At 41.7% G+C, this 27,619-nt stretch overlaps 1 protein-coding gene across 3 annotated transcripts in view; it reads left to right on the top strand.

The window, feature by feature from the left end:
* The window catches only part of LOC125310242, a 200,385-nt gene extending 173,108 nt beyond the window's left edge, over positions 1–27,277 (top strand). Inside the window, exons 23-25 of one of the 3 annotated variants that reach the window (XM_048267470.1) lie at positions 7,957–8,114; positions 9,325–9,428; positions 26,787–27,277. In XM_048267470.1, the coding sequence (XP_048123427.1) occupies positions 7,957–8,114; positions 9,325–9,428; positions 26,787–27,088 (564 nt within the window). In that variant the 3' untranslated portion in view covers positions 27,089–27,277. Of the gene's footprint in view, positions 1–7,956; positions 8,115–8,864; positions 8,940–9,324; positions 9,429–26,786 lie in introns of those variants that run through there. The other 2 variants (XM_048267478.1, XM_048267462.1) reach the window with 2 other exon arrangements.
* Positions 27,278–27,619: the final 342 nt, after the last annotated feature.

Raw genomic sequence — 27,619 nt, 5'->3', positions numbered from 1 at the left:
ACAACAAGTCTTACTGATCCTAGCACTCACCAGCCGTCTTAAACGGACAAGTAACTGTTAAAAACAGCACTCACTGATGCACTTATTCTTACTGTACTCTAATGTTTTTAAATTGTCCTAAAATTGCTCTAAAATTGTCCTGAGAATTGCTCTAAAACTTAAACTGTTTACCATGTTGTTAGTCGCTTTGGCTAAAAATGCATCAGCCTAATGTAATGTAATGTAATATAGTTGGAATGACTGAACAGTTAAATAGGTGGATAGTTTAAAAGGTTAAATGATTTGCTAGGTAGATGAGGTTTAATAGTTGGAATGACTGAACTAGGTAGATGAGGTTTAATATAGTTGGAATGACTGAACTAGGTAGATGAGGTTTAATATTAGTTGGAATGACTGAACAGTTAAATAGTTGCATAGTTTAAATGGTTAAATTATTTGCTAGGTAGATAAGGTTTAATATAGTTGGAATGACTGAACAGTTAAATAAGTGGATAGTTTAAATTGTTAAATTATTTGCTAGGTAGATGAGGTTTTATATAGGTGGATAGTTTAAATGGTCAAATTATTTGCTAGGTAGATGATGATTAATATAGTTGGAATGACTGAACAGTTGAAACAGTTGAACAGGATGTGTAGTAAGAGAATTAGACTGTATGCTTAAAGGGGTGGTTCAGGATTTTGGACATAGGACCTCATTTCCAAGTAAGCAAGTGTGATATTTATCAGTGGAGACCGTTTTCAACACGTTTCATCCAGTCCTTCTAATTGCAGAGTTCGCAGGTGCTAGGCTAGCGCAAGTCAATGGTATGTGCTAGCCTGCCACTAAAGACCCACTCCAAAGTACACCCGAGGCAAATAAATTATAACGCCAGACTATCGATGTAAATGTCTGTATTGACAGTGTTATTTCTAACGTTATTCTATCCTTGCATTTCAACGATCGCATTACATTTTGAGGGACTAGTTTCTTGGCAGCGGCGGAATTATACTTGCTCCGGTTAGTAGTACTGCGCCGAAAAGTAAACAGTAAAGCGCACTCCAATGGGGATACCTAGTAGTAGCCTTGGTAATATCAGTCCGCCGCTGAGTTGCAAAATGACTACTAACAACTTTAGGGACCAAAGTATAACTAAAGGGTAGTTGTATTTCTTACACTATTCTATCAACACAGACATTTACATCGATTGTCTGGAATTTGCCTCAGGTGTACTTTGGAGTGGGTAAGACTGTCTTTAGTGGCAGGCTAGCACATACCGTTGACTTGCGCTAGCCTAGCACCTGCGAACTCTGCAATTAGAAGGACTGGATGAAACGTGCTGAAAACGGTCTCCACTGATAAATATCACACTTGGAAATGAGGTCTTATGTCAAAAATCCTGAACCACCCCTTTAAAGCCTGAGAAACTGACAGTTGATACAGGTGGCCTGGCCACCTGGCACAAGATTCTAATTGCTGTGATGTCATAAAGGCCTAATAGTTTTTAATTAATAGTTTAATCAATTAATCAATCAGTTTAACTGGCTCTTTGATGGGGCCTAGATGAGCAGCTGGAAGTTGATACAGGTGCAAATCAAGTTAATTAGCCCATTGTGATGTCATCAGCCCAATGTTAAGTCTATGGGGAAATTTTGAGTAGTTTTTAATAAATAGTTTAACAAGTATAAAAGTTAAAGATGAAAAATACAAAGCCCAGATGTCCTAAGTAAGACCTACGTAACATAGTTTGAATGAAGTTTCTACGTTAAACGGTTGAAGCTGCATTAATTGCGTTAGAAGAAGAACTAGAAAATGTAATTTCGAGGAAATTACCAGTGGATGAAAATATAAATATACTGTATATTAACATAAAATGCAAAACAAACTTTTATTTGGAAACAGTTGGCAGGAGTCATAGTTGATAACAACTGACAGTTGAAATGTCTAAACAGTTAAATAGTTGAGTAGTTTAAATAGTTAAATTATTTAATAGTGAATTATTGTAGTGAGGACATTTATTTTGAAACAGTTGTGGGCAGAGGAAATAGGAACAGAATCTGTAGTCTTAATAGAGCCAGATTGTATGCTTAAAGCCTGAGTCAGAGTATATAGTTTAAACGTTGAATTTTGATAGTGTTATGGATGTTGATAGACAGAAAGTTGAATGGATGTTGACAGGCAGATTGTTTAATGGATGTTGGTGGATAGTTTAATGGGTGGATGAGTGAATGGTTTGAAGAGGATGAATGGATAGAAAGTTGGATGGAATGTGCCTTATATCCTTGTAGAATGGAGAGACACAGAGAGAGTTGGCCTAGTTAAGCAGAAAGCAGTTGATACAGGTGCAATCAGTTTAACTGGCCCTTTGATGAGTCCTAGTAGTGAGCAGCTGGAAGTTGATACAGGTGCAAATCAAGTTAATTAGCCCATTGTGATGTCATCAGCCCGTGTTAAGTCTATGGGGAAAAATAAGCTTGTTTTTTATTAATATCTCAAAAAATATAAAGTTTACAAAAGTGTAAAAAACCCTCCCCACGTGTCCTTTTCAAGACCTACGTTTCTACGTTAAACGGTTAAAGCTGAATTAGATAGAAGAAGAAGAAGAAGAAGACTTCCGATAACAGAACAGTGCATTTTCATGCACTGTAATAATAATAAGAAGAAGCCTAGGAAGAACAGTACAGTGCATTTTCACTGTACTGTTCTTCCTAGGCTTCTTCCAGTATTCTTCTTCTTCTTACAATGCATTTTCATGCACTGTAATAATAATAATAATAATAATAATAATAATAATAATAATAATAATAATAATAAGAAGAAGAAGAAGAAGAAGAAGAAGCCTGTAATAACTAGAAAAGCATTTCCTGAAGGAAATATAGTGCATGAAAAAGCAAAAATATCATCATAATATAAAATATCATACAGAGTAAAAACAAACTATATTGGTTGCTAGGTAGATGAGGTTTAATATAGTTGGAATGACAAACAGTTGTGGGCAGAATGGATATATAGTCTTAACAGAGCCAGTTTGTATGCTTAAAGCCTGAGGCAGAGTATATAGTTTAAAAGTTAAATGTAGATAGTGTAATGGATGTTGATAGACATAAAGTTGAATGTTGATAGACATGAAGTTGAATGGATGTAGATAGGCAGATTGTTTAATGGATGTTGATGGATAGTTTAATGGGTGGATGAGTGAATGGTTTGAAGAGGATGAATGGATAGAAAGTTGGATGGAATGTGCCTTATATCCTTGTAGAATGGAGAGACACAGAGAGAGTTGGCCTAGTTCAACAGAAAGCAGTTGATACAGGTGCAATCAGTTTAACTGGCTCTTTGATGGGGCCAAGTTGAGCAGCTGGAAGTTGATACAGGTGCAAATCAAGTTAAATAGCCCATTGTTATGTCATCAGCCTAATGTTAAGTCTATGGGGACATTTTGAGCAGTTTTTAATTAATAGTTTAAAAAGTATAAAAGTTACAAAGTTGAAAAATACAAAGCCCAGATGTGCTAAGTAAGACCTACATAACATAGTTTGAATGAAGTTTCTACGTTAAACGGTTGAAGCTGCCTTAACTGCGTTAGAAGAAGACGAAGAAGCCTAGGAAGAACAGTACAGTGCATATTCATGCACTGTAAAAAGCTTAGGAAGAACAGAACAGTGCATTTTCATGCACTGTAACTAGAAATGCAATTCCCAAGGCATGAAAATGCAAAAAATATTATGTAAAATATCATACAGAGTAAAAACAAATAATGCAGATACAATAGTGTTGCTAGGGTACATATGTTGGTTGTTATTCCAAATTAAGTGGTTACTATTCTGGTTGCTTGGGTAATCCTGTTGGTTGCTATGGTGGTTGCTAGGTTGACATTGTGGTGGTTGCTATGCTGTTGCTAGGGTATTTTACATGGTTGCTAGGCTGTTGAGGTGGTTGCTAGGCTGTTGCTAGGGCAGTTGTGGTGGTTGCTATGCTGTTGCTAGGGTACTTGAGGTGGTTGCTAGGCTGTTGCTAGGTTAGTTGTGGTGGTTGATGCTGGTTGCTAGGTTAAACTCATTGGTTGCTATATTGGTTGCTAGGTTGTAACTGGAAGTGGTTGTAAAGCTGTTGCTAGGGTATTTGACATGGTTGCTAGGCTGTTGCTATGGTACTTGAGGTGGTTGCTATGCTGGTTGCTAGGTTAAACTCATTGGTTGCTATATTGGTTGCTAGGTTGTAACTGTGGAAGTGGTTGCTAGGCTGTTGCTAGGGCAGGGGTGGGCAAACTGGATCCGGACCGCCAAGCACTTTCATCCGGCCCGCCGAGCATTTCATTTGGTTATCAGGCTGCTCGCTATTTTTTTAGGTACTGCACTAGCCATAGCAGAGCAAGCAGAAGATCATTGAGAAATAAACGTGAATTAAAGCGACTGTCTTAAAGCAATTAATATTTTAAAAGAAATACTTTTCATACTAAATTATAATTATAGGCTATAAAACATTATTATTTTTTTATGTGTGTGTGTCGTGGGGTTGTTGTGCAGTCCGCCGGCCAATTTTCAAAACCCAATGTGGCCCTTGAGTCAAAAAGTTTGCCCACCCCTGTGCTAGGGTATTTGACATGGTTGCTAGGCTGTTGCTAGGGTACTTGAGATGGTTGCTATGTTGGTTGATCTGTAGATTGTATGGCTAAAGCCTGAGAAACTGACAGTTGGTGCAGGTGGCCCAGGATTCTAATTGCTTAATGCCCCTTTTGTGATGTCATCAGCCCAAAATAGAAGCCCTTAATACAATAATTCACTATTAAATAATTCAACTATTTAAAGTGATGGTTCGGAGTAATTTCACCCTAGGGTCCTTTGCACCATGACCTCGAGCCAAACACCCTCCCAGAAGCTGTTTTCCCTTGGTCGAACATTGGTCGAGTAGCGCTATCAGGGGAATACAGAAACGAATGGCTTGTGCAGGCACTTAAGGAACCAATAGAGTACCTCGTAAATTACCCCAATAATAATGCCCTCAATGGTACGAAACTTCTACAGTAGTACAAATATGTTCTGTACTCATAAAACGAGGCATTGGAAAGTTTGTAAGTATACCAGGAGTTTATTTAAATAACACTTGCCTGATGGCTTTTACTCTCTGCTGTTAGCTACCGCTGCGTCGATGTTACTTCTGTGATTTGGGAAAAGCCCGTAAAAGTCCTGGCAGGAAGCGATTACATACGTTTTTTGGTATACAGTTTTTAATATTTTTTTTCCGAAGTGTTTACAACTTAGTGTTAACTAATAATTGTTGCAAACTGGTACTACAAACAAAATATTAGTGCATTCCTGGATCTACATCCTTATGCATCGCTTCCTGCCAGGACTGTTACAGGCTTTTCCCAAATCACGGAAGTAACGTTGACGCAGCGGCGCATTGCCGACGCATTGCCGCTTTGGGTCAAATCAGTGACGCATGCACGTCAGGTCAAAACCAGGCCATTTATTTTCGTGGGTTTATCACTAGGTGGCAGTCTCGCCTGGTCTCGCTAGGGCACCACACGGCAGGTCAAAAACATTAGAAAGAGTGACTGTCCACCGTGCTGAGGAGGGAGTTCCATCTCACCACGGTCCGAGCGGAGTGGGTGATGGGCCGAGTCGCACTTGCAAGAGGGCACGTCCTTGCCAGAGTGCCGAATATGTTGGTGATAGCGACACAGACATTACCGACCAAGAGGAGGAGGAATTATGCACCCGGACAGCAGTAGAAAGGTGGTTCCTGTTCAGTCGCAATAACGTATTTGGACATAGGGACACAAACCCCACATAAGCACCACCGATTGTTTTCTGTACGCTCAGATACATCTCTCTCTCGATCATCTATTTCTCCTCCATAGTCAGGCTCTGTGGGGGGCACTAAAACTCCACTGCTCTTACTGGCTCAAAAGCATAGGCAATTGGATGCCTGTCCTCATTGGTGGGTCTATCCCAGTGGTCCATATCCATTTTGTTGAGGCAGTAAGCTAACTGTGAGGCTATGACGGCCGCTATGTAAACAACATAGAATGTTGTACCAACCATTCTCGCGATGTCATCATGTTCTGAAAACAAAGATGGCGGCGCACAGGCTGAAATTAATGCAACTTGTTTGTGCTTTATTCTGAATAACGGGTCATATTTCCGACTTTATTTGTATTTATAGTATATTTAAATATTTAAATAGTACTATAGACGTCTGTTTTATTTGACTGCTTCATTTCCACTTTAAAGTCTCACCTTTCAAACGAGCTATAGTATGTGTCCATAGCTATAACATAGAATACTCTGTGGCTCTACAAAAATCGTCAAGAATAATCTAGATTGCTGGCATTCAAAGTGTTAAATAATTTAACTACTTAAACTACTCAACTATTTAACTGTTCAGCCATTCCAACTGTCAGTTGTCATCAACTATGACTCCCGCTAACTGTTTCCTCTGCCCACAACGTTTTCAAAATAAGTCCTCATTACAATAATTCCCTATTAAATAAGTTTACCATTTCAACTACTCAACTATTTAACTGTTCGGCCATCGCAGAGCCCGTTTACGGAGAGCCGGATCACTCCCTATTAACTCCATTGTACCTGCAATCTGCTGCAGTTCCGCTAGGGGCGATCACGAATAAGTGCAAAAACAATGGGGGTCTATGAAGCTAGACGGCTAAATGTGTCTCTTTCACCTGGTTGTCGTTGAAAAATCGAAGATTGGATTGTGGTTTCTGCAAGATCAATATGGATTATAGGTCAAAAGTTGAATGAACGAGTACTTGCGTCCTTTCGATTTCTTACAGGTTGGGTCGTTGTTGCCCACAACACACTAGCTTTCTGCTAACGAATGGCGTCACTGACGCATTTGAAAGGCTTTTTAGAACAAATAAGTGACTCAAAAAATATAATACTCAGCGGTATGTATTTTCTCTGCCCCCTCTTTCGCATGCAACATTCAAATTCCTGGGCAAAAAAATGATATCTCGAGAAAAGTGGATTTGAGGGGTACAGCGCCATAGACCTCCATTCATTCTGCACTTATTCCTGAGCGCCCTCATGTGGAACCAGAAAAGGAACTGCAACCAGTTCAGAAACCGGAAGTTTCCCGAGAGTGGCGGTTCTCAGGGGCAGCCGTGGCCTACTGGTTAGCACTTCGGACCTGTAACCGGAGGGTTGCCGGTTCGAACCCCAACCAGTAGGCACGGCTGAAGTGCCCTTGAGCAAGGCACCTAACCCCTCACTGCTCCCTCGAAGCCGCCGCTGTTGATGCAGGCAGCTCACTGCGCCGGGATTAGTGTGTGCTTCACCTCACTGTGTGTACACTGTGTGCTGTGTGTGTTTCACTAATTCACGGATTGGGATAAATGCAGAGACCAAATTTCCCTCACGGGATCAAAAAAGTATATATACTTACTTATACTCTCCCCTTATTAGACATTCTCTGGCCATCCCAACTGTCAGTTGTCATCAACTATGCCTCCAGCCAACTATATTAAACCACCACCTACCTAGCAACCAACCTAGCAACTATTGAAATAAAACATCTGTCAGTTTCCATACCAACCAACATGATTACCCTAGCAACCATCATAAAAACAGCTTTATTTAGCATTGCAACAACCATGTCTACCTAAGCAAAACCATTCTCTACAACTATCTCTACATTGTCTGTTTTAACACTGTATATTTTACATCATATGTTTTGCATTTTCATGCACTGGTAATTCTTCGGAATTACATTTTCTAGTTTTTATAGCACTGTAGCGTGGCTATTATGTGAAATAATGATTTCAGTAGAGCGTGAGTAAATGGTGACCAGAGTAATTGGTGTTCCATCTCTTGTCTACAATATTTGTGGGTGTTGTGCTACAATAAAATGTTTTGCTGTTTCCTAAATTATCATTCTCTAGAACAATTCAGGGATGGCCATTGAAGCACATATTCCAAAATGTATTATTATTTACATGACTTTCTGTTTTGTTTCAGGCTGTTACCGCTTATATGATTGATACAAACATTCCCTCAAATTTATACAATCGGGTGACCCACTTCTACAACTACATCTGGACACGGACAAAAGGGATACGATCTGAAGTTTTGTTTCAGGATATTCCGCATTGTATGAAAACTGACATTTTTTCAAGGTACATGGGGTGTATTCTCAGCATAACAACAAGATAGCATTAGTTATACTGAATGAAGATCATGACTTTGTTGCCTGCTATGGTAAAATGGCAAGGATCTTAAAGGCCATAAATAATGAGAATCATGTATATTATGGAATGTACACAGAATATATGTGGAATGAAACAAAGAATGAAACTGTTCATCCTGACATGCAGTGTTTAAAATTAGCACCCGCCACTCACCAAATGCGAGTAAAAATCTGCATTGTGAGCAAAATATAAATTAGGTCATTTGGCGGGTTGAAGACATAAGTTTACTTCACTGTAAACTTTATGGACTTAGCCTACCAACTTGTGATGTTGACAATGTTTTGCAATTCTTTAAATGATCCTCGCTGTCTACCATCACTAGAGCTTCATACAAATCATGATGCTGCACACAGGCAAACATTAGTCGGATCAAAACGAAGCAAGGTAGTTGTATTCATGCTAGTAAACGGTAATATTAGTCATCAGATTAACACAATGCTGTTTGGCAAGTGCATTAATTCAGGAGAGCTCAATGTTGCTTGATTTTAATGTCACTGAAGTAGGGTAATAAATAACATCACTATGTATTTTGGGGGAATTGTTTTTGTATTTTGGGGGAATTGTTTAGCAAGTTGAACATGGCATCATCTCCGTGGTCTAACTAGCAGTGGTTTTATAGAAGAAGCAGCCTATTACACTTGATTGGAGAAACAATGTGTTGTGTTTTGTCTTAAAAAGAAATGACTCGGCATGCCAAGTAAAGTGGATCTCACTGAGTTAATTAATTGCTTGCTCAGATATGCTTGGATGCTCTCCTGTTGCATAGTACCAGAAAGAGACAGGGTAAGGGGTGTCATCCCAAGTTAAAATCCACGTTTATGAGCATAAGCCCCATGCCACACCCACACCACACCCCCTCGACACCCATGGGAAAATAATGAAAATATCCTACCCTCTGCAGAAAATACCCTACTTTTACCCTGCTACATACTCTACATTGTACATACCATGCCATGCCTTTAGTTCCACACTGCAACACTAGCGGGTACACAATGTGCCCATAAGCTTACAATTATAAGGATAAGTGAGATGTTCATGAAATGATAGGCAATATAGGCCTACACATTGTAAGCTGTATCTGAAACAGATAATCTTGTGTTTTAAGAGTATAGCTGAGTGAGACATTGTTTCATTGCAGAATATGTATTCATCTTCTGAAGAAGCAACAGTTGTTTGCCCATCTCTCAGAGACCTTTCTGCACCACCTAGTATCTAAAATGTACCTGATAAGCTACACAGCTGGTAAGTGTGACCCATGGGGACCATGGTGACTAGTCACCATCAATATTTTGAGATGACAAAATTGTCCCCACCCATATTTTAGTGCTCCTTTGTGCTATTTGGACCAATTCCGACAATCAGGACAACAGTAAAAGAAACGCCGTCATTTGATTAGCTGATACCTAAGGGGTGTTATCTGACACGCATGCTTTTTGTTACAGCTAAACCTAGCTTCTGTAATCTTTCAATCAGTGGGAGTTAGGAGTCATGTTGATTAGGGCTGTGCAGCATGGATAGTCGCATGTAGCACAACAGAATAGAAATTGATCCATCATGATAGAATGCTATGTTACCATGTCACTGACTGTTAATTAACTTAAGTTAGAATCTTGCAGTCGCAATAAACAATGTAGGCCTATGAGACATTTTCCTGTTTATGTATTGTATTTGTGAGTTCAGCCTACACACAATGCAAAAAAAATGAAAGGTAAACATGCATTTTCATACCCAGTAATATAAGTAATATACTTTAGGGTCTGTTCATTTTTTTATTCAGGCTTGCAAACTCCTAGCCTGGAAAATCCAGACCCTGATAATCTAGAAAGATTGGGGGTCTGGCAAAAAACAATGTAATGGCCCAACTTGCTGATCCAAGATGGCGGCGCGTACACACGCAGCGACCTCTCTCTGTCCCAACCGTGACGGTGTTTTGTTCGCTTAAAAGTGTTTGTCCTAAAAGTTTTACGTGTTCGCCTTGTCTTACTACGTCGTACTACAAGTACAGCAGGCAGTTTTAATTGACATCTGCAAAAGCAAGTTTTGCAGCGTTCTGGACTTTGCAACAGAGACGCTAAAGGAACTCGGACTACTCCGCCTGCAACAACACCGACTCGCCTGCTACTCCTCCCCCGGAAAGAAAGCGCCGGAAGCGGTGTGCGAGGAAGCAGAAGAGGGGCAAGCGCCGAGGCGTCCGGGCCAGGCTAGCTGCCAGCCCAACTCGCCCCAGCCATACCATCCATTCTCCTGGCAAATGTACGATCACTGGACAACAAAATGGATCACATACGACTGCTGAGATCAACGAACCGACAGTAAGTAACTGCTGTGTGCTCGTCTTCACTGAGACTTGGTTAAATGACAACATTCCGGACTCTGCTGTACAACTGGAGCAGCTAGCATGCTATCGAAAGCAGACAGGGCCATTGTAAAGGGAGGTAAATCACGAGGAGGAGGAATCTGTGTTTACATCCGTGATGAATGGTGCCGGACACTGTAGTAGTATGCAAACACTGCTCACCACTGGCAGAGTTTATGATCATAAAGTGCCGTCCTTTTTTACCTGCCAAGGGAAATTACTGGCGATTCTGCTAGTCGCAGTATACATCCCGCCTACCAACAACAACAGCGATAAGAACGCGGCTCTTAGTGAACTGTACCAGGCTGTCAGTGAACAACAGACGGCACACCCAGGCGGTTTCACCATCTTCACTGGAGATTTTAACCATGCTGATCTAAAACTGTACTTCCAAAGCTACACCAGCATGTTGATTTTCCAACAAGAGGAGATAACATCCTGGACCTGGTCTACACTACACACAAAGGAGCATACAAAGCCACCCCCCTCCCCCACATTGGACTTTCAGACCATATCACTGTTATGCTAATGCCCGCATACAGACAAAGGGTAAAAGCGAACAAACCGGTTCGTAAGCAGGTAAAAGTGTGGCCTGAGGGAGCCTCCGATGCTCTTCAAGACTGCTTTGACACAACAGACTGGGAAATGTTTAAGCAGGCAGCCACCTACAACAACCGGACAGACATAGAGGAGTATACAGACACTGTAACCTCTTACATCACCAAGTGCATCGATGATGTGACCCACACAAAAGACATCACTCGGGCTAACTGGAAGCCATGGCTGACAGGGGATGTCCTCAGGCTGCTGAGGGCCAGAGACAAAGCCTACAGAGCTGGGGATGAAGCCGGCATGAAAACAGCGAGAGCCAACCTGTCCCGCGGGCATCAAGGAAGCAAAAAGGAATACACTCACAAGATAACCACCCACTTCAAAAGACAGCAGGAACTCACAAAGCCTATGGCAGGGCATTCAGGCCCTCACGGACTACAAGCCCGCGCCACAGAGCTGTGAGAGCAACATCCCTCTGCTCAACAACCTGAACCGCTTCTTTGCTCGCTTTGAAGCACAAAACAGCACCTGCCCACAGAAGACCCATCCCCCCTCTACATGAGCAGCCCCTGTGCCTCTCTGCCGACAGCGTGAAGAGGACACTTGCTGCTATCAACACCCGTAAGGCAACAGGTCCAGACAACATCCCAGGTCGCGGCGCTGAAGGACTGCGCAGGGGAGCTTAAGGATGTCTTCACAGACATCTTTAACACTTCCCTGAAGCAAGCCATCGCCCCCCATCATGTTTCAAAGCTGCCACCATCATACCTGTGCCGAAGAAAACTGCTCCATCCTGCTTCAATGACTACCGCCCTGTGGCACTGACACCCATCATCATGAAGTGCTTTGAGCGGCTTGTCATGTCACATATCAAAGCCATTCTCCCCCCACCCTGGACCCCTTCCAGTTTGCATACCGAGCCAAGCGGTCTACAGAGGATGCAATCTGCTCTGCCCTCCACCCAGCCCTCACCCACCTGGAAAAAAAGAGACTCATATGTGAGATTGCTGTTTATAGACTTCAGTTCTGCATTCAACACCATAATACCACAACAACTCATCTGCAAACTCGACAAACTGGGACTCAGTACCTACCTCTGCAACTGGCTACTGGACTTCCTCTGTCAGAGGCCCCAAGTAGTGCGTGTTGGCAACAATACCTCAAGCAGCATCACACTGAGCACAGGGGGCCCCAAGGCCTGCGTGCTCAGTCCGCTGCTCTTCACCCTGCTGACGATGACTGCACTGCAACCTACAGCAACAATCACATAGTGAAATTTGCTGGCGACACAACTCTGGTGGGTCTCATCACCAAGGGCGCGTGAGACTCAATACAGGTTGGAGGTCGACCATCTGACCACGTGGTGCAGGGACAACAACCTCCTGCTGAACGTCAGCAAGACCAAAGAGATTGTTGTTGACTTCCGGAGAGGTCACACCCAACACCTGCCACTGACCATCGACGGTGCTGTGGTGGAGAGAGCGAGCAGCACCAAATTCCTGGGGGTGCACATCAGTGAAGACCTCTCCTGGACCACCAACACTGCATCACTGGCTTAAGAGAGCTCAGCGCCGCCTGTACTTCCCGCGTGAAACTCAGGCGAGCAAGTGCTCCACCAGCCATCATGACCACATTCTACCGAGGCACCATTGAGAGCATCCTCTCCAGCTGTATCGCTGTGTGGGGTGGAAGCTGCACTGAATACAACAGGAAAGCCCTGCAGGCGCATAGTGAACACAGCTGGAAGGATCATTGGTGCTTCACTCCCCTCCCTGAAGGACATTTACACCACCCACCTCACCCACTTAAGGCGACCAAAATTGTGAGTGATGCAAGTCACCCCAGCTCACAATCTGTTTGATCTACTGCCCTCTGGGAAGAGGTACAGAAGCCTGCGCCTCCCGCACTACCAGACTCACCAACAGCTTCATACACCAAGCTGTAAGGATGCTGAACTCTCTCCCTCCTCCCCCCTCCACCCTCAGCTACATAACATCCTGGACATTGGACCCACAAATGGCCGCCTGCACTACTCCACTTGCACACTTGAACACTTGCACACTTGTACACTTTACAACTTGGTGTTGTTGTCCTGAAAACACAACACTTCTGCTGCTCTTACATAACTTGCACCACTATGCCACTTTCTTTATTACTCAGGTCAAACAGAACTACCCAAGCCTCTTATTGGCCTGACTTTGCACTAGTTTTTTTATTGACTGTCTATGCACAATTTCAACAAAATTTTGCTGCTCTTATTTTTTCATTATTATATGTGCCCTCTTATTTACTTATTTACTTACTTTTTTGTTTACTTGAATGTTATGTTTGTCTGTGGACTTAAAATTGGTAAAATATGTCTTGTCTTCACCGTGGGATAGTGAGAAACGTAATTTCGATCTCTTTGTATGTCTGGAACATGTGAAGAAATTGACAATAAAGCTGACTTTGACTTTTGAGGGGCAGCAACAAGCATGCATTTAAAAATCTCACTGCACGCAACACTAGACCATGTTTACTCTGAATGATTTTGGACTTTGACGCAATCAGATAACACTACGACCAATGTGTACTGTCCTCCAACATTGCAGCGCTGTCTTCATCAGTTTAGCTGGTTCCCCGTAATGTTGGGGTAAAAGTAACGTGCATCATTGCACTTTGCCAGAGTGTCTCGCAGAGACAATTCCATTGTGCTCTCGCGAGAACTCTCGATTTCCAGGGTAGCAAACTTCACACCTTTCGGCGAAATTCGGCCGTTTTGAATCCAAAATGACTGACTTACATGGTTTGTGCAGAACCGATGAGAATTTTTTTGGGGGGGGGGGAGGTCAACGTGAGCCGAGTTTACTATTGTGCAGACGCAAACACATCTTGGTGTTGTCAGAGCGCCATTAAAAACTTTAGAAACGAATGTTATGTGCATTTACTAAACATCAGTGGAAGCTTGTTGCTGCAGAGGGAACATGAACAGAATGCTCGCACAGGTATAGCCACTGTAACGGTAATAGAGAACCCTTTAATCACAACAACTGAAGAGCCAAATTTATAAAAATACAAGTTTATTAAAGACTATCTAAAAACAATCATACAACACTTTGTGATTTCTAATAACCACGCTTAATACAGTGGTTAGGGGGTCTTAATTTCTACATCAGGGAGAGAAGTAGGGAATACAAGTCAAGTGCTAGATGAAGGTCAGTTGACAACTTCTAATCATGCCACTAGGCTACGGCACAAAAAGCACACAATTGAGTGACTTACTGAACACACTAGTCACATAAGGGTTAAACGCTGTAAGGTGACAATTCCTACACACCACTAGGCTACAAGCACAAAGGTCACACACACACACACACACACACTAGAGTGACTTACTGAACGAATTAATCACAAGGTTTTAAGCACGGTAAGGTGACTGATACACACATAGGTGATAAAAAAAAAACACTCCAAAAATGCATCTGTCTTAGACCCCAGTTTACATCCCGAAAGGCAGGGAAATTATGACCCCAGATCATAAACCCCTGTACTGCAGGCAGCCTTGTATAATTCACTATGACCCCAAAACACAATTACTTTAGTCCATGCCACACACTGAAAATGTCAATAAGGATCAGAAAGCAGATTCAGTTCTGTTGATGCTTGTCGTCCTTAGACCCAGCCCCCGACTTGTCGTCCAATCTGTGAGCAGCAGTAGTGTTGTAACTTTCCCGATCGACCACTTGAGCTCGCTGCCAGGGGGATATTCCATCAACCTAGCTAATGAAGGCGGCGCTTAACAGAAATAGCCTGGCTTGAACAAGCGTAGACTTTCACTTGGGGCTGAAGGTGTTCCATTAACTTAAGTTAGCGGCATCTTGGCCTCGTTTATTCAAGCAAGGTTTAGTTCAGCTTCATCTCTGCTCGTGCACGAGGTAGAACAGTAGACCAAAACAGTAGATTGACGAAAAGAGGATATATGTCGTAAAATTAAGACAATACTAGACAATTTCTGTTCGATTTGGCAAGCGCCATCTACAGGATTTTCATCAAAAGTCATTGAATTTAACATCAAGAGAAAAAAAAAGAGATTGCCTACAGAAATTGGAGAATAATGAAAGCATACATTTAAAACAATAATGGTTTGAAATCAATTGCGAGTTTGATTGGCTTCACTCTTGAACACAGACTATGCTTGAACAAAACGAGTGAATGAATAAATAGTATAAACTCAAAAAACAACTTTGGCATATATGCAAAATTGTCTATAGCCTACGTTCTTAGATTAAAATAGTTCACTCCAAATTATTGTCTAGGTGTAGGTGCTCATAAAATAAATTAGTATCAACATAATAGCCTATTGTCTCCCATAAGTCCCAAAGTGTTTGAAATACAATTATCTGAAATGCAATGGCTTTCAATTGTCATTTTTGCCTAGTATTTAATCTGTGTAGCACACAGTTGATTAGACATTCATGAACAATCGTCAACACATGAAGCAGTTTTCATTATTAGCTGCCTATATAGGCCAACAGGCTACATCACCTTTGGCTTGCATCAGATATAGCCCACTGGCAAAGCATATTACCGTCACTGATCAGCCTACCAAATGTGCATGACCCTTTAACAGTAGACATATGTCTTTCATTAAAGAGTATAACTAAAAATTACATTATCAAGGTGATAAGCTATGTAGCTTTAATACTTCGTTTGGGAAGCAAACCTGCAAACATGCAAGACTATAATTTCTTTGGTATGCCGTCGCTCTGCACGTTACACCACCACGAACGTAAATGACGCAGAGTAGCAAGATTCCTAGAACCACACGCATGTGACGTTAAAACATTTTAAGTCGCATAATCTTCATACATTCTTTGGAGCTAGTGAATGTGTAAATCCATGCTTGGTGACACTGTCGGAAAAAAAAACATTTCTAGGCCTACTTCTAATTTTTTTTTGCAACACAGCTTAATTTAGCTTGAAAGTTAACCTGCTACGGAGCAGGTTAGTTCTGTGGCATAAATTCCCATAGTTGCCAAACTGGGATTCCCGTTAACCTCATTAATGGAACAGAATTCTCACTAAAATTAGCGAGACTTATCGAAATAAGCCAGGTTTGGCCTTTAGCGAGGTTGATGGAATACCCCCCAGGAGTCGTGCTGCGAAAAGCAGGAAGTGTAATCAGCGTCCCAGGCGAACAACACAGACAAATTCACTTCCAGCTGAGCATAGGATATGACAATTGGGGAATCACTTCCCTTTAGTAGATGTTTTTGCGTGCGTAGTTCAGTTAGATCGTTCTCCCTTCTTCCCAACGTCACTGGTTGCGTTGATCCTTCACACAGACTGTAAACAAGGGAGAGGCGGAATCAGCTGGCACAGACGACATACCCACTGGCTAAATCGTGCACTCGTTCACACAAGTGGATAACGGAGAGGTTACTTTCCTTAATGGTTGTAATTGCGTGCGTTGTAGGAGTTCGCCCTCTCTCGTCGGGTAGTTGATCACTCGTTCGGCCTCGTAGTGGACTGTTGTGAGTGTGGTCGCGGCTTGCCAGTGCGTCTTCCGGTATTCCAGTTCCTCGACTGGTGCGCATCTGAAGACTTTATCCTGATGTATCACTAATCACGCTGCTGCTGTGTAATTGGGATATTCTCTGCACCTGTATGGGGGAGGGCTCACACGAAAACTACCAGCATACATACTTTTGCCCCAGCCCATTAAAGTCTGTTATCCCTTGTATGCACATGGTTGCTGTTACATAGCCACCTTTTGTGAGCGCAGATAGATGCGTCTGAAATGTCAGCTGGAATAGTGATGAGAGGAGAGATGTCACAGGTGGGCTAGTTGAAACTTTCGACTTCTGTTAGCAATGTAGCATTGGCGGTTTTGTTTTTTAATGTTGTTAAGGTTAGGGATATTAGACAGAAATATAGACACGAGTTAATTTGATGAATAGGTTACGTGCTGTACTTTGTCTAGATCGGTAAAAGGTGAAGCAAATACACAGACCTTATCAGTATAGCCAAGGCTAATGTGAATAACTAGAGTTAAATGTCTCCTAAACTGCGCAAAACGTTTAACTCTTTAATGATTCACATTTAACTCTTTAATTATTCACATTAGCCTTTGCTATACTGATCTTGCTCAGAGACAAAATCAGTGTTGATTGACATGTCTTCAAGAAACGTTCAGTGACCACTATTTACACAACACAACTTTATTGGTTGATTAAGCAAACTAGCACAATGCCCCAATCTGTAAGTAACCTAGGCTGCAGGATAACACTTGTTACGAAACAGTGTGCCATTCACAACACACCCACCCCCCTCTCCCCCAACATTATAAATCAATTGTATGCACCATATTGCTATGGAGCATAGTACTGTTATACACCATTTGAAAGCTTGGACACTTGGGAATCCATATATGACAACCTTTTTCATGTACAATCTGTATAGTGCTTTACATGGTCAGATTAATCTTACTATGTCTCAAATAAATTGTTTCAAAAATGCCCTCCTCCCCCTCCGCCTTTGGTGCTTCCCTACCTTCTAGCTGCAGTGTGTATCCTTATCAATAAGATAGATGCAGCAAATTGGGTATTGAAATAGTCAAGGGAATCCATATTTTTATTCATTGTTTTATCCAATATTAGTTGTGCAGATGTATAATCCATCTTGTACACACCCATTAAACAGCCGTGGCCCACTGGTTAGCACTCTGGACTTGTAACCGGAGGGTTGCCGGTTCGGGCCCCGACCAGTGGGCCGCGGCTGAAGTGCCCTTGAGCAAGGCACCTAACCTCTCACTGCTCCCCGAGCGCCGCCTTTGTAGCAGGCAGCTCACTGCGCCGGGATTAGTGTGCGCTTCACCTCACTGTGTGTTCACTGTGTGCTGTTTGTGTTTCACTAATTCACCGATTGGGTTAAATGCAGAGACCAAATTTCCCTCACGGGATCAAAAAAGTATATATACAATCAACCAACAAAGAAAATGCAAAGATGTTTGTGTAATTATTCCATAGTGTAGTCAATATAGCCAAGAGATCAACTGATTGGGTGAAATGTTGTCTTTGTCAGACAGACACAAAGGAACCCCTCCAATCACCACCTACCCATCATGTTTCTCAACATGATGGCTATAAAATGATTGCCACCAACATTCCACTCTTTCACAGTATCAACAAAATGCCAGTGTGCTACACTCAGGTCTTGAGCCCGGGTCTCTGGAGTGGTAGCCCTGGAACAATCCCCTGAACTACCAGGAACTGAGTGTAACTCAATTGCGAAGGGGGTGGTAGATAAGCTACTTTGAGAAGGAACCAAGCGAAGTATCACTGCAATTGTCGACTTCGGTTCAACAGCACAGTTACTTCGTGCCCAGAAGCAACAATCCGATGCTTAATGTAGCGAGGCAGATGAAGGCCAAACAAAGCGTCGCAAAACCATGATGCAGAAAAGTCTAGATCAGGTTTGCCTTCTTTGTGTATACATATATCGGTAACGGTTTAGAATAATATGTGCTTATTAGGTATTAACAGTGCATAATAAGCAGTTAACAATTCATTACTAACAGTTAGTTAACTGTGGTTATCCTTTAATTACAACATTAACTAACTGTTAACATGCAGCTTGTAAGTGTTAATAAGCAGCCTTTTAAGTTACTTACAAGCATATTTGTTAACAGTTGTAAGTGTTAACAAGCAGCTTGTTAATGGTGTATAGGACAAAGGGGTGGATAACTAATACGCTTATAAGACCTTTCTTACCTATTTGTAGTAAATTTTGCAGCCCCCCAATCTAAAGCGAGGACCATGTAGCCTATAGCTCCACAAGCCTGACCTTCTATCTCTATATATCTACTGTATCTATCTAGCTTGATTTAGCTGTGAGAAATGCACCTTCAAAATTGCTACAGCGAGCAGGAATGAAACACCGGTCTCCTGCGTCATAGAGTGACCCGTTACTGACTGAGCTACATCTGTGGTTTTGAAGAAAATGTTCATATTGACTCTATTTTCTGATAATGTTCTATATCATACCAGCTATGCTTTTTACAAATATGTCTCTGATGGAAAAGTGGTGAATAGAACTTGTTATTTTTTCAATCCTTCCTTTTAACTCAACAGAGTACACTATTAAAGCAACACCCACCTTGAGAAATGCCTTGAATTCTTGAATTCTGCGATTTAGTCTACTCAATGAAGTTATAGTAGGGCTAATGTTAATTGGCAGAAAGATTTAACATGGTTTGCTACATCTATACGACAGTAAACTTAAGCTAGCTAGCGGCAGTTACAACTAGTTAAGCAAGGAGATGGTTAACGCTATGTTTGTATTAGGGCTGTCAGCCATAACATGTTAATCGCGATGCAGTAAGGACCAAGCATACGCGTTAATTTGTTAGAACCCGATTGACGCAAAGTGCGTCAAAAAACACCCTTTCTTCTTTGTTACATTGCTCCGGAACTGTTCATTGCAACGAGATAAAACTTGTATTGCGTGATAGAGCAGAAGCGGGGCTTTCCAACGAGACTACGTCTATGTCTGTAGATCAAGTATGAAAATAAAAGAAAATCATGAAATTAAATTAAATTGCATCATATTTACAGTCTATACTTCTCTGCGTTCACCTGCTCACCCATTACTCTCCTTTGAATTACTCGCAAACCCGTGATCGCATATGGCAAGCATATCAGATGAAAGAGGAGACACAGGGCTAATTGGTACCATGAATATCGATCGATCCTTTTGGCTTATAAAAACAGACGAAGTAACTGCAAAATAATAACGTCATGTACACAAACCAACGCTGCACACCCATTACTCGCGTTTGAATTACTCAAGGACCGTGATCGGATAGATATGCCACGCAGATGAAAGAGGAGACACAGAGCTACCATTTGATATCAAGTACATCCTTCTGGGTTATAAAACAGACGAAGTGACAGCAAAATAATAACTTCATATAGCTGGACTTGCCCCTCGTTTACGAATTTTTGTCTGTTTTTGTGGCAAAGCATGTTTATAATCCAACGCTATCGTGTGTTTCTCTATGGCAAAGCATGTTCATAATCCGGTTTTGAAATCCTAGCAAATTCCTGCATGGCATCCAATTCAAGTCTCACATTGCATCCTAATTTGTTCAACAAAGAAACCCCTTTTTTGCCTCTACTTTGTTCTTGGCAATGCAGTAAAAAGATGTTGTAAAGCTGAGCCGCATCAGAGGGATCAAAGAGCCGCGGGTTGCCAACCCCTGGCATAGGGCATTTTACAAAACGCATGAGCATACCTTGGCAAATAATGGTCTAAAACTCTCATTTTTCATTTTATATTGATCTACTTTTGCACACGGCTTCACAAGACCTGGTGCTAGGGCTCAGTTTCTAAGTCATAGAGCGCCAAAACATTACACATGTAAAAAGTCACAGAGCGCCAAAACATTACACATGTATCATGGCGCTTTACAGAATGTAGGCAATCAGAGAAAAAAGGAAAGAAAGGAAGAAAAGAAAAGAAAGACAGAGGCCCAGGGGTAACAGGGGGGAAAAACTCCCTAGATATGGAGATACATATAGGAAGAAACCTCGAGCAGATCCACGACTCAAGGGCCTGACCCATCTGCCTAGGGTCAATACAGGACAGTAAGGTCTGTATACATGACAAATGCATAATAGTCAGGTGTAGAGAATAAGACATGGTGTTAAAAGCACTTGAGCTGAAAGTTACAAGAGGTGGGATGATTACGTATTCGGTTTGAAAATTCATTAATCCTGATTTAGTGACAGAAAGTTCAAATAGTCCAACGTTGGATTTGTCCAGGGGCATGTGGTGGGTCGGCAGACGGGCCAGGAATCCGGGCAGAGTTGTTATAGGCAGGTGATGGGTCGCTAGGCTGTACGGGCCAGGAATCCAGATAGGGGGACAGTAATAGGGCAGTCGAGGATGGGACTTCAGGTGAGATGGGTGATGACTGGTGATGATATACCTCACAAGTGAGGCACAGTAAGGGGGAAGAAAGAGAGATGTAGAGTGGGTTAGTATTACTGAAAATTAAAATGGTTAATGTCAATAAGTAATCAGTGGTACTATATAGTATAGTTACAGTATACCAGGCAAGGCAAGAATCTCAAAATATGCATATGATGAAATATGAATAGGCAAGAGAGGGAGAGTTGAGAGAGAGAAAAGGGCAGAGAGGGGGGTTTGTGTTTGTCGGCGTGACACGTGAAAAGTAACTAAGGCATGGTGAGGGGTAGTCGACACCAGCACAGGTATGGTCAGTGACCACCATCGCACGCGCGACTGGGGTGCCAGTCACACGAGGACTCAGCAGGGTGGTCCATTCCAAAAATCCCTGAGGTGGGTGAAGTTCCACACCGCACCATACCTATCTATGGGAGGCAGTAAAGAGATATGTTTTAAGTCTAGACTTAAAAATAGGGAGGGTGTCTGCTAGTCGAATTGAGGAAGGGAGATTATTCCAAAGGAGGGGTACGCGATAGCTGAAAGCTCTGCCTCCTACTGTAGTTTTTGAGATTCTTGGAATTACAAGAAGGCCAGTATTCTGTGATCGTAGCGGTCTGGGTGGGTTATATGGGACTTGGAGATCTTTAATATATTCTGGTGCCTGGCCATTAATGGCTTTGTATGTTAGAAGTAATATTTTGAAGTCAATGCGACTTTTAACAGGCAGCCAGCGTATAGAGCATTGCAATAATCAATCCTTGAGGTGACAAAAGCATGGATTAATTTCTCAGCGTCTGGTAAGAATAAAGACTTCCTTATCTTTGAAATGTTCCTTAAATTATCTGAAATATCTGTTTTATGTGATTACTTAGTGATAGGTCTTGGTCAATTGTAACTTGTAGATTTTTAACACTTGTGGATGAGGATAGTCGAAGATCAGTAAATGTAGCCTGTAATGAGGATAGGATATCCCTCATCTTTTTAGGACTTAAAACCATGACTTCTGTTTTATCGGAGTTCAAAAGCAGGAGTTAATTCGTCAGGTTTTATGGAAAGGTATAGTTGTATATCGTCTAAGAATGAAATTTAATGCCATGTTTCCTAATTTCTGAGCCTAGAAAAAGCATATAGAGAGAAAATAACAGGGGCCCTAGTACTGAGCCTTGAGGCACCCCATTACCATAGTCTGGGTAGACGGTTTATTGTGATTTGTGTACAAATTGTCTGCGGTTAGAAAGGTATGATCTAAACCAAGCGAGTGCTGAGTCTTTAATGCCTATCGAATTTTCAAGCTTAAGATGTAAACTGGATTAAGGAAAGGGCCTTCTGATAGGCCTACCACATGAGTCCGGAATGGGGCAAGCGTAAGCGAACATTTTTGGCAAGATTGTTAACTGCTCTATGCTTATGCCGTATGACAAGACTAGATAAATGTACATTATCCATATGAATATTAAAATCACCCAATATAAGTTTTTTTTTTCTGTTTGGATAGTTAAAGTGGAAAGGAAATCAGAAAATCCCTCTAAGAATTCAGTGTAGGGGCCAGGGGGTCTGTACAATGTGACCACAGTTACAGGCTGATTAGTTTTCCAGTCTGGCGGTAAAAAAAATTGAGGACTAGAACTTCAAAAGATTTAAACTTGTGTGTGAGCTTGGGAGATGTGAGAAGACTAGATTGATAGATTGTAGCTACTCCACCTCCCCTGCCAGTGTGGCGTGGTACATGATGATTCACATGGGAGGGAGGTGTAGACTCATTTAATGGAAGGTATTCATCTGGTTTAACCCTTTAGCCGCCAGGGTTTAAAAAATAATAAATTGGATTTTTACATCAAAATTTCAAAAGGCCATGGCTTGCAAGTGGTCAGAGATAAAGTCCTTCTGTAAATGTGAAAATCATTGAGTATGACCAGAAGTTTATGAAGGGGGTAAATTTACTCATCTAATTTGCATATTATGACGTCACTGGATGGCAACCACCGTGAATTATGCACATTTCAGTAAATACTAGATGTTGAACATATTTGAGCAGTTTTACTTTCTTTTTTTGTCATTTCACCGACATAACAAATGAACAGGAAAACAGTCACATGTAAACCAACAATAGTAAACTATTACTATAATCACAAACCCTATGCTACTATACAATAAAGTAGTCTGGTCAAATCAGTTCCATATCACGGGTGACTTTGTAGTTCTTCAGAGCCCTATTTTTACAACCCCTGCTGTCTATACCACGTCCATTATGGACACCATCATCACTATTGTCACTGGCACCTCCAGCTATGTTGGGCAGACGGTCGAAATAAGCATGGTATGCTTAGTGGACACTGTCGAAAAAGACGTACCTCCATTCACAGACGCTCCGTGACTATCAGTCAATAGATGATAGATCATATTCTCCAAAAGGCAGATATTCTTCAGAATCAGAATAGGTGAATAACAGATCCAAGACTTCATCACACGTGAATTTTCTTTTCAACATTTGGTGTATTTCTGCTTCAATTTGTGCAAAACTAAGGCCCGCATCGCTTCCGCGTTATGGAGGAAATGCACGTCTTCTTTGTGTGTTTCTCGCGTGTTTTCGCAAGCTTCCTGAAAACTTTGAAAAAAAAGTTGAGCTTGAATCGAAGCTCTGGGTGTCTGCCAACTAGTGGTCAAGAGTACAAATGAGATTTTACACTGTACTCGCATCTATCGTCTGTTTTATTCAGTGATGACGCTTGTCACAATATTGCGACATGGGCGGTTAGAGGGTTAAGCCAGGTTTCAGTAAGGCACATAACATCTATATGATTGTCAGTAATAATTTCATTAACCAAGGCAGTTTTATTTGACAGTGATGGAATATTAAGTAAAGCAAGTGTAAGTTGCGTTTTTGGAGGAATTTGCTTAACCGAAGAAGTTTTTATCGTAATAAGATTGCTACGAATAATTCCCCTAGTGGTCGAGTAAGAGTTGACAGTCTTGGTACAGACACCCTCTCTATTTGGCCTTGTATGCCCTGTATACCTGGGTGACTGTTAGGACGGCAGAGATCTGTGTAAGACATTATCTCTGCTTCCTGGATCTCTGGTTCGTCAGGAACTAGCCTCGGTTAAGTGACGGTCTATGTTCCTTGAAAGGAGGGCAGTACCCTCCCATGTGGGATGGATACAGTCTCTTTTCAACAGTCCAGGTTTCCCCAAGAAGGAGCTAAAGTTATCTATGAAGCCCACATTGTTATTGGCACACCACTTTGACAGCCATCGGTTGAGGTCCGAAATTCTGCTGAGCATTTCATCACCTCTTTTAATGGGTATGGGTCCAGAGAAAGTTACAGTCAGACATCTGTTGCGCGAACTTGCACACGGAGATAAAGTTTTGAATGGTGATCTCCGATTGACGCAATCGGACATCATTAGTGCCGGTGTGGATGACTATTTACGATTAGCTTTAGTCAGCACTTTCAAATTTGATTCGATGTCGTTAGCTCTGGCCCCAGATATCGATTTTACTATGGCCGATGGAGTCGCTAGCATCACGTTTAAAAAAAAAAAAAGCCAACGATTTATTATTATAACGTTTCGACCAGAGGTCTTCGTCAGGTATCTACATGTATCTACTGTATTAATAAACCAGAAACAGTGTGCGGGTATCTTTTTTATCTTTTTTCAATTGTTGGCTAAGCCTTATACCCAGCACCTGTTTAAATTTTGCAGATGTGCGTGCACTCCATTCGGAGAATCTATTAGAAACATGAATAGGTTGGTGGTTAGCAGTGGGCTTCCTTCGTTTGGATTTAGATCCAGGCGAAACAGGCCCAACGGGCTGCTTTCGCTTGGGTCTAGCTCCCCTAACAGTCACCCAAGAGCTATCCCCTTGCTGTGAGGGGGCTGTCATGGTTGTGCTAACTGTGCTGACGGCTGGTGCATCCACACAATTTACCAGGGATTCTGCCACTAGCTGTTTGCTAATCTGATCCAGTGTGTGGATGTGATTCTCTAGTTCACCTATCCTCGCCTCCAAGCTAGCTATTAGTCTGCATTTATTACAAGTAGCATGTCCGCTAAAGGAGGCTGAAGAGTTAGCTAGCATGTGACATGCCGGGCAACAGAAAATCGGAAGGAGAGGCAGGGGCGGCAGAGGACCCTGCCATCGTCCTTAAGATAGATTAGACATGTGAATTGGCTACACGAGTGGTTAAGAGTGGAGTTTTTACGTAAATCAAACCTAGGTGTAGTCTAATTAAGTGGATTACGTGGAGAGAAAAAAGAGGAGCAAGCTAGCGTAAGAGCAGCCACTCTGACACTACAAACAGGAAGTGATGCGATTCGCTTACCGTAATCCTCGTAGAATCACCAGCTCAGCAAACTCCAAAACTACAAATGATCTGGGTTTGCCCCAACTCTCCAAATCCAGGCTCAGTGAGTTCATGTGGGATATCACCTGCCTACCTGACTATATCAAGTGACCTAGAAGGCTGAAATGTGATCAGTTCAGAGATGCTTGTTATCCGGCAGAAAGAAAAAGCAATATTCTAGCCTCTGTAACTCTGTGCCAGTACTTCACACAGTTATTCTTTCCTATGAAACTACAGGGTCTCAAGCTTTCTAAAGAGGTCAAGCATTTGATGGTAGGCCAAAAGAGGTGGTAACAGTGTCCTCTTAAGTAGGCACAGTGCAATATTCTGGGGGAAATAGGACACAAATTCCATTCCATTAGCCTAGAAATCTAGACGCACCAGGGCTAGTCTAGCAACTCTCCGTTGGCTTGTGAGCTCAAAAAATTAAACTTCTATCAGGCCAATCAAATCGTGTATAGAGTCGTTAGGTGGGCTTAACATAATGATTGATGGCATAGTTGCAACGGTTTGGCTTGAATTCCCTGCTACTTGAAAACAAATAAGATAATGTTGCTGTTGGCGAACAGTGTGACACGAGTTAAGCTTTTATTAGTCAACTAGCTCCGCTGGTGGGAAACGCATGGAACTAGCGCTGTCCTATTGCGTGCAGAGGGAATTTGAAAGACAACCGATTATCCCGCCCCTCGGACTGAGTACTGCGAACGGTGAGTGCCCAGACCCTACATTTTAATGTGGGTCTGGCTCGTCAGGCTACCATTCCATAGGAAGTTTAAACATTTCAAATCGATTTTACAAATTAGTCTAGTCTACCCTATTTTATATAATAATGTTAGTCTGAAATAGTTTGTGTCTCAAGCAAGTTTCACCTGGTTTGGTTCAACAAATATTCAAACTTATCTTTATTCTAATACTATGCCTACTATGTCTTCATGTCCAATAGGCCTGACATTTTCAGAAATGTCTGAACTTCAGGCACAGAGAAAAAAGAAAGAAAGAAAACTCATGTAGATTGCTTAGGAGGAGCCAAGGGCCATGCTGAAGCATGCTGCCAAACAGTGCAACGGGCCCCTCACACTTAAAGGAGAATTCCGGTGTGATATGGACCTAAAGTGTATTGAAACATGATACCAAGTGTGAACGTATGTCTCATAGCCCATCTCGGCTTGTCCCCTGCACTCCAAAATCTGGCGCTAGTTAGCCGATGCTACCAACAGCTTGAAATATGAATTGCCAATTTAATGTGTATGCTGTACGGTGCATTACCACACATGGCCATCATGCTAACTTTTCGCTTAATATGTGGATTTCACCGTGTGTATGTATGAATGTGGCTAATGTGGACAGATGTAATGCTACGAAATGCTTATTTACAATTACTTGTTTTACATTTCAGGAGAGCATATTAAGACAAGGGGAGATGTTGGTGTTGGGATGTGGTTGATCATATTTGGCAGTGTGAAACTGAATAGATATGAAAACAAAGGGGACTACTATAAATCTGTCTCCACTGGATCAATTCTGGGACTACATCTACTTTTTACACGGAAACTCTGTGGATTCACCGCGGTGGCTGAAAACTATGTAGACGTTTTCTATTTGACTAAGGATAGATTTGATGAAATCTGTTCATATTACCCAAAGGTTACAAAAAGACTTTATAAGAGAGCACATAATTATGCGAGTATACCTTTGTAAAAGTATAACGCAAGATATATTGTTCTAATTTCAAATATTAAAGGTTGGTCATTTATAGTATAAATAATGAAAGTTGATTGATGATATGTTATAACTTGTATTGTGCTTTGTTGATTGCTGATTTTACATTATATTACAAACCTTGTTTGAAATGTTAAGGCAATAAACAGTCTTTACTGGGCTTTAAGTTGTGACTGTGGTAAAAAAAAAAGGATATTAGCATAATATCAAAAAGGTAGTGGTCAGAACCTGAATTAATGAATTTACACTAAAGATATTACATTGTAACCTGTACACATGTTTATTGTCCTATGAATTGAATAATATATAAGATGGGATACTGGGCCCTATCATGACATTCTAAAGCGCATCATCACTCGTCAAAAGCTTTTTCAAATTTAGTAGGATGTCCAGTCCACACTGGGAGGGGTTCGTTATCAAACGTCGAGCGCATGGCGCAACAAGGTGTTTCTAGGTTTTTTAATCATATGGGTGTGTTTGGGGCGTAACATTATCTAAACCAATGAGAAT

The sequence above is a fragment of the Alosa alosa genome, chromosome 2, assembly GCF_017589495.1.
Source record: "Alosa alosa isolate M-15738 ecotype Scorff River chromosome 2, AALO_Geno_1.1, whole genome shotgun sequence".
Lineage (NCBI taxonomy): Eukaryota > Metazoa > Chordata > Actinopteri > Clupeiformes > Clupeidae > Alosa > Alosa alosa.
The sequence above is the reverse complement of the archived record's forward strand: the minus strand, read 5'-3'. Positions and strand labels throughout refer to the sequence as shown.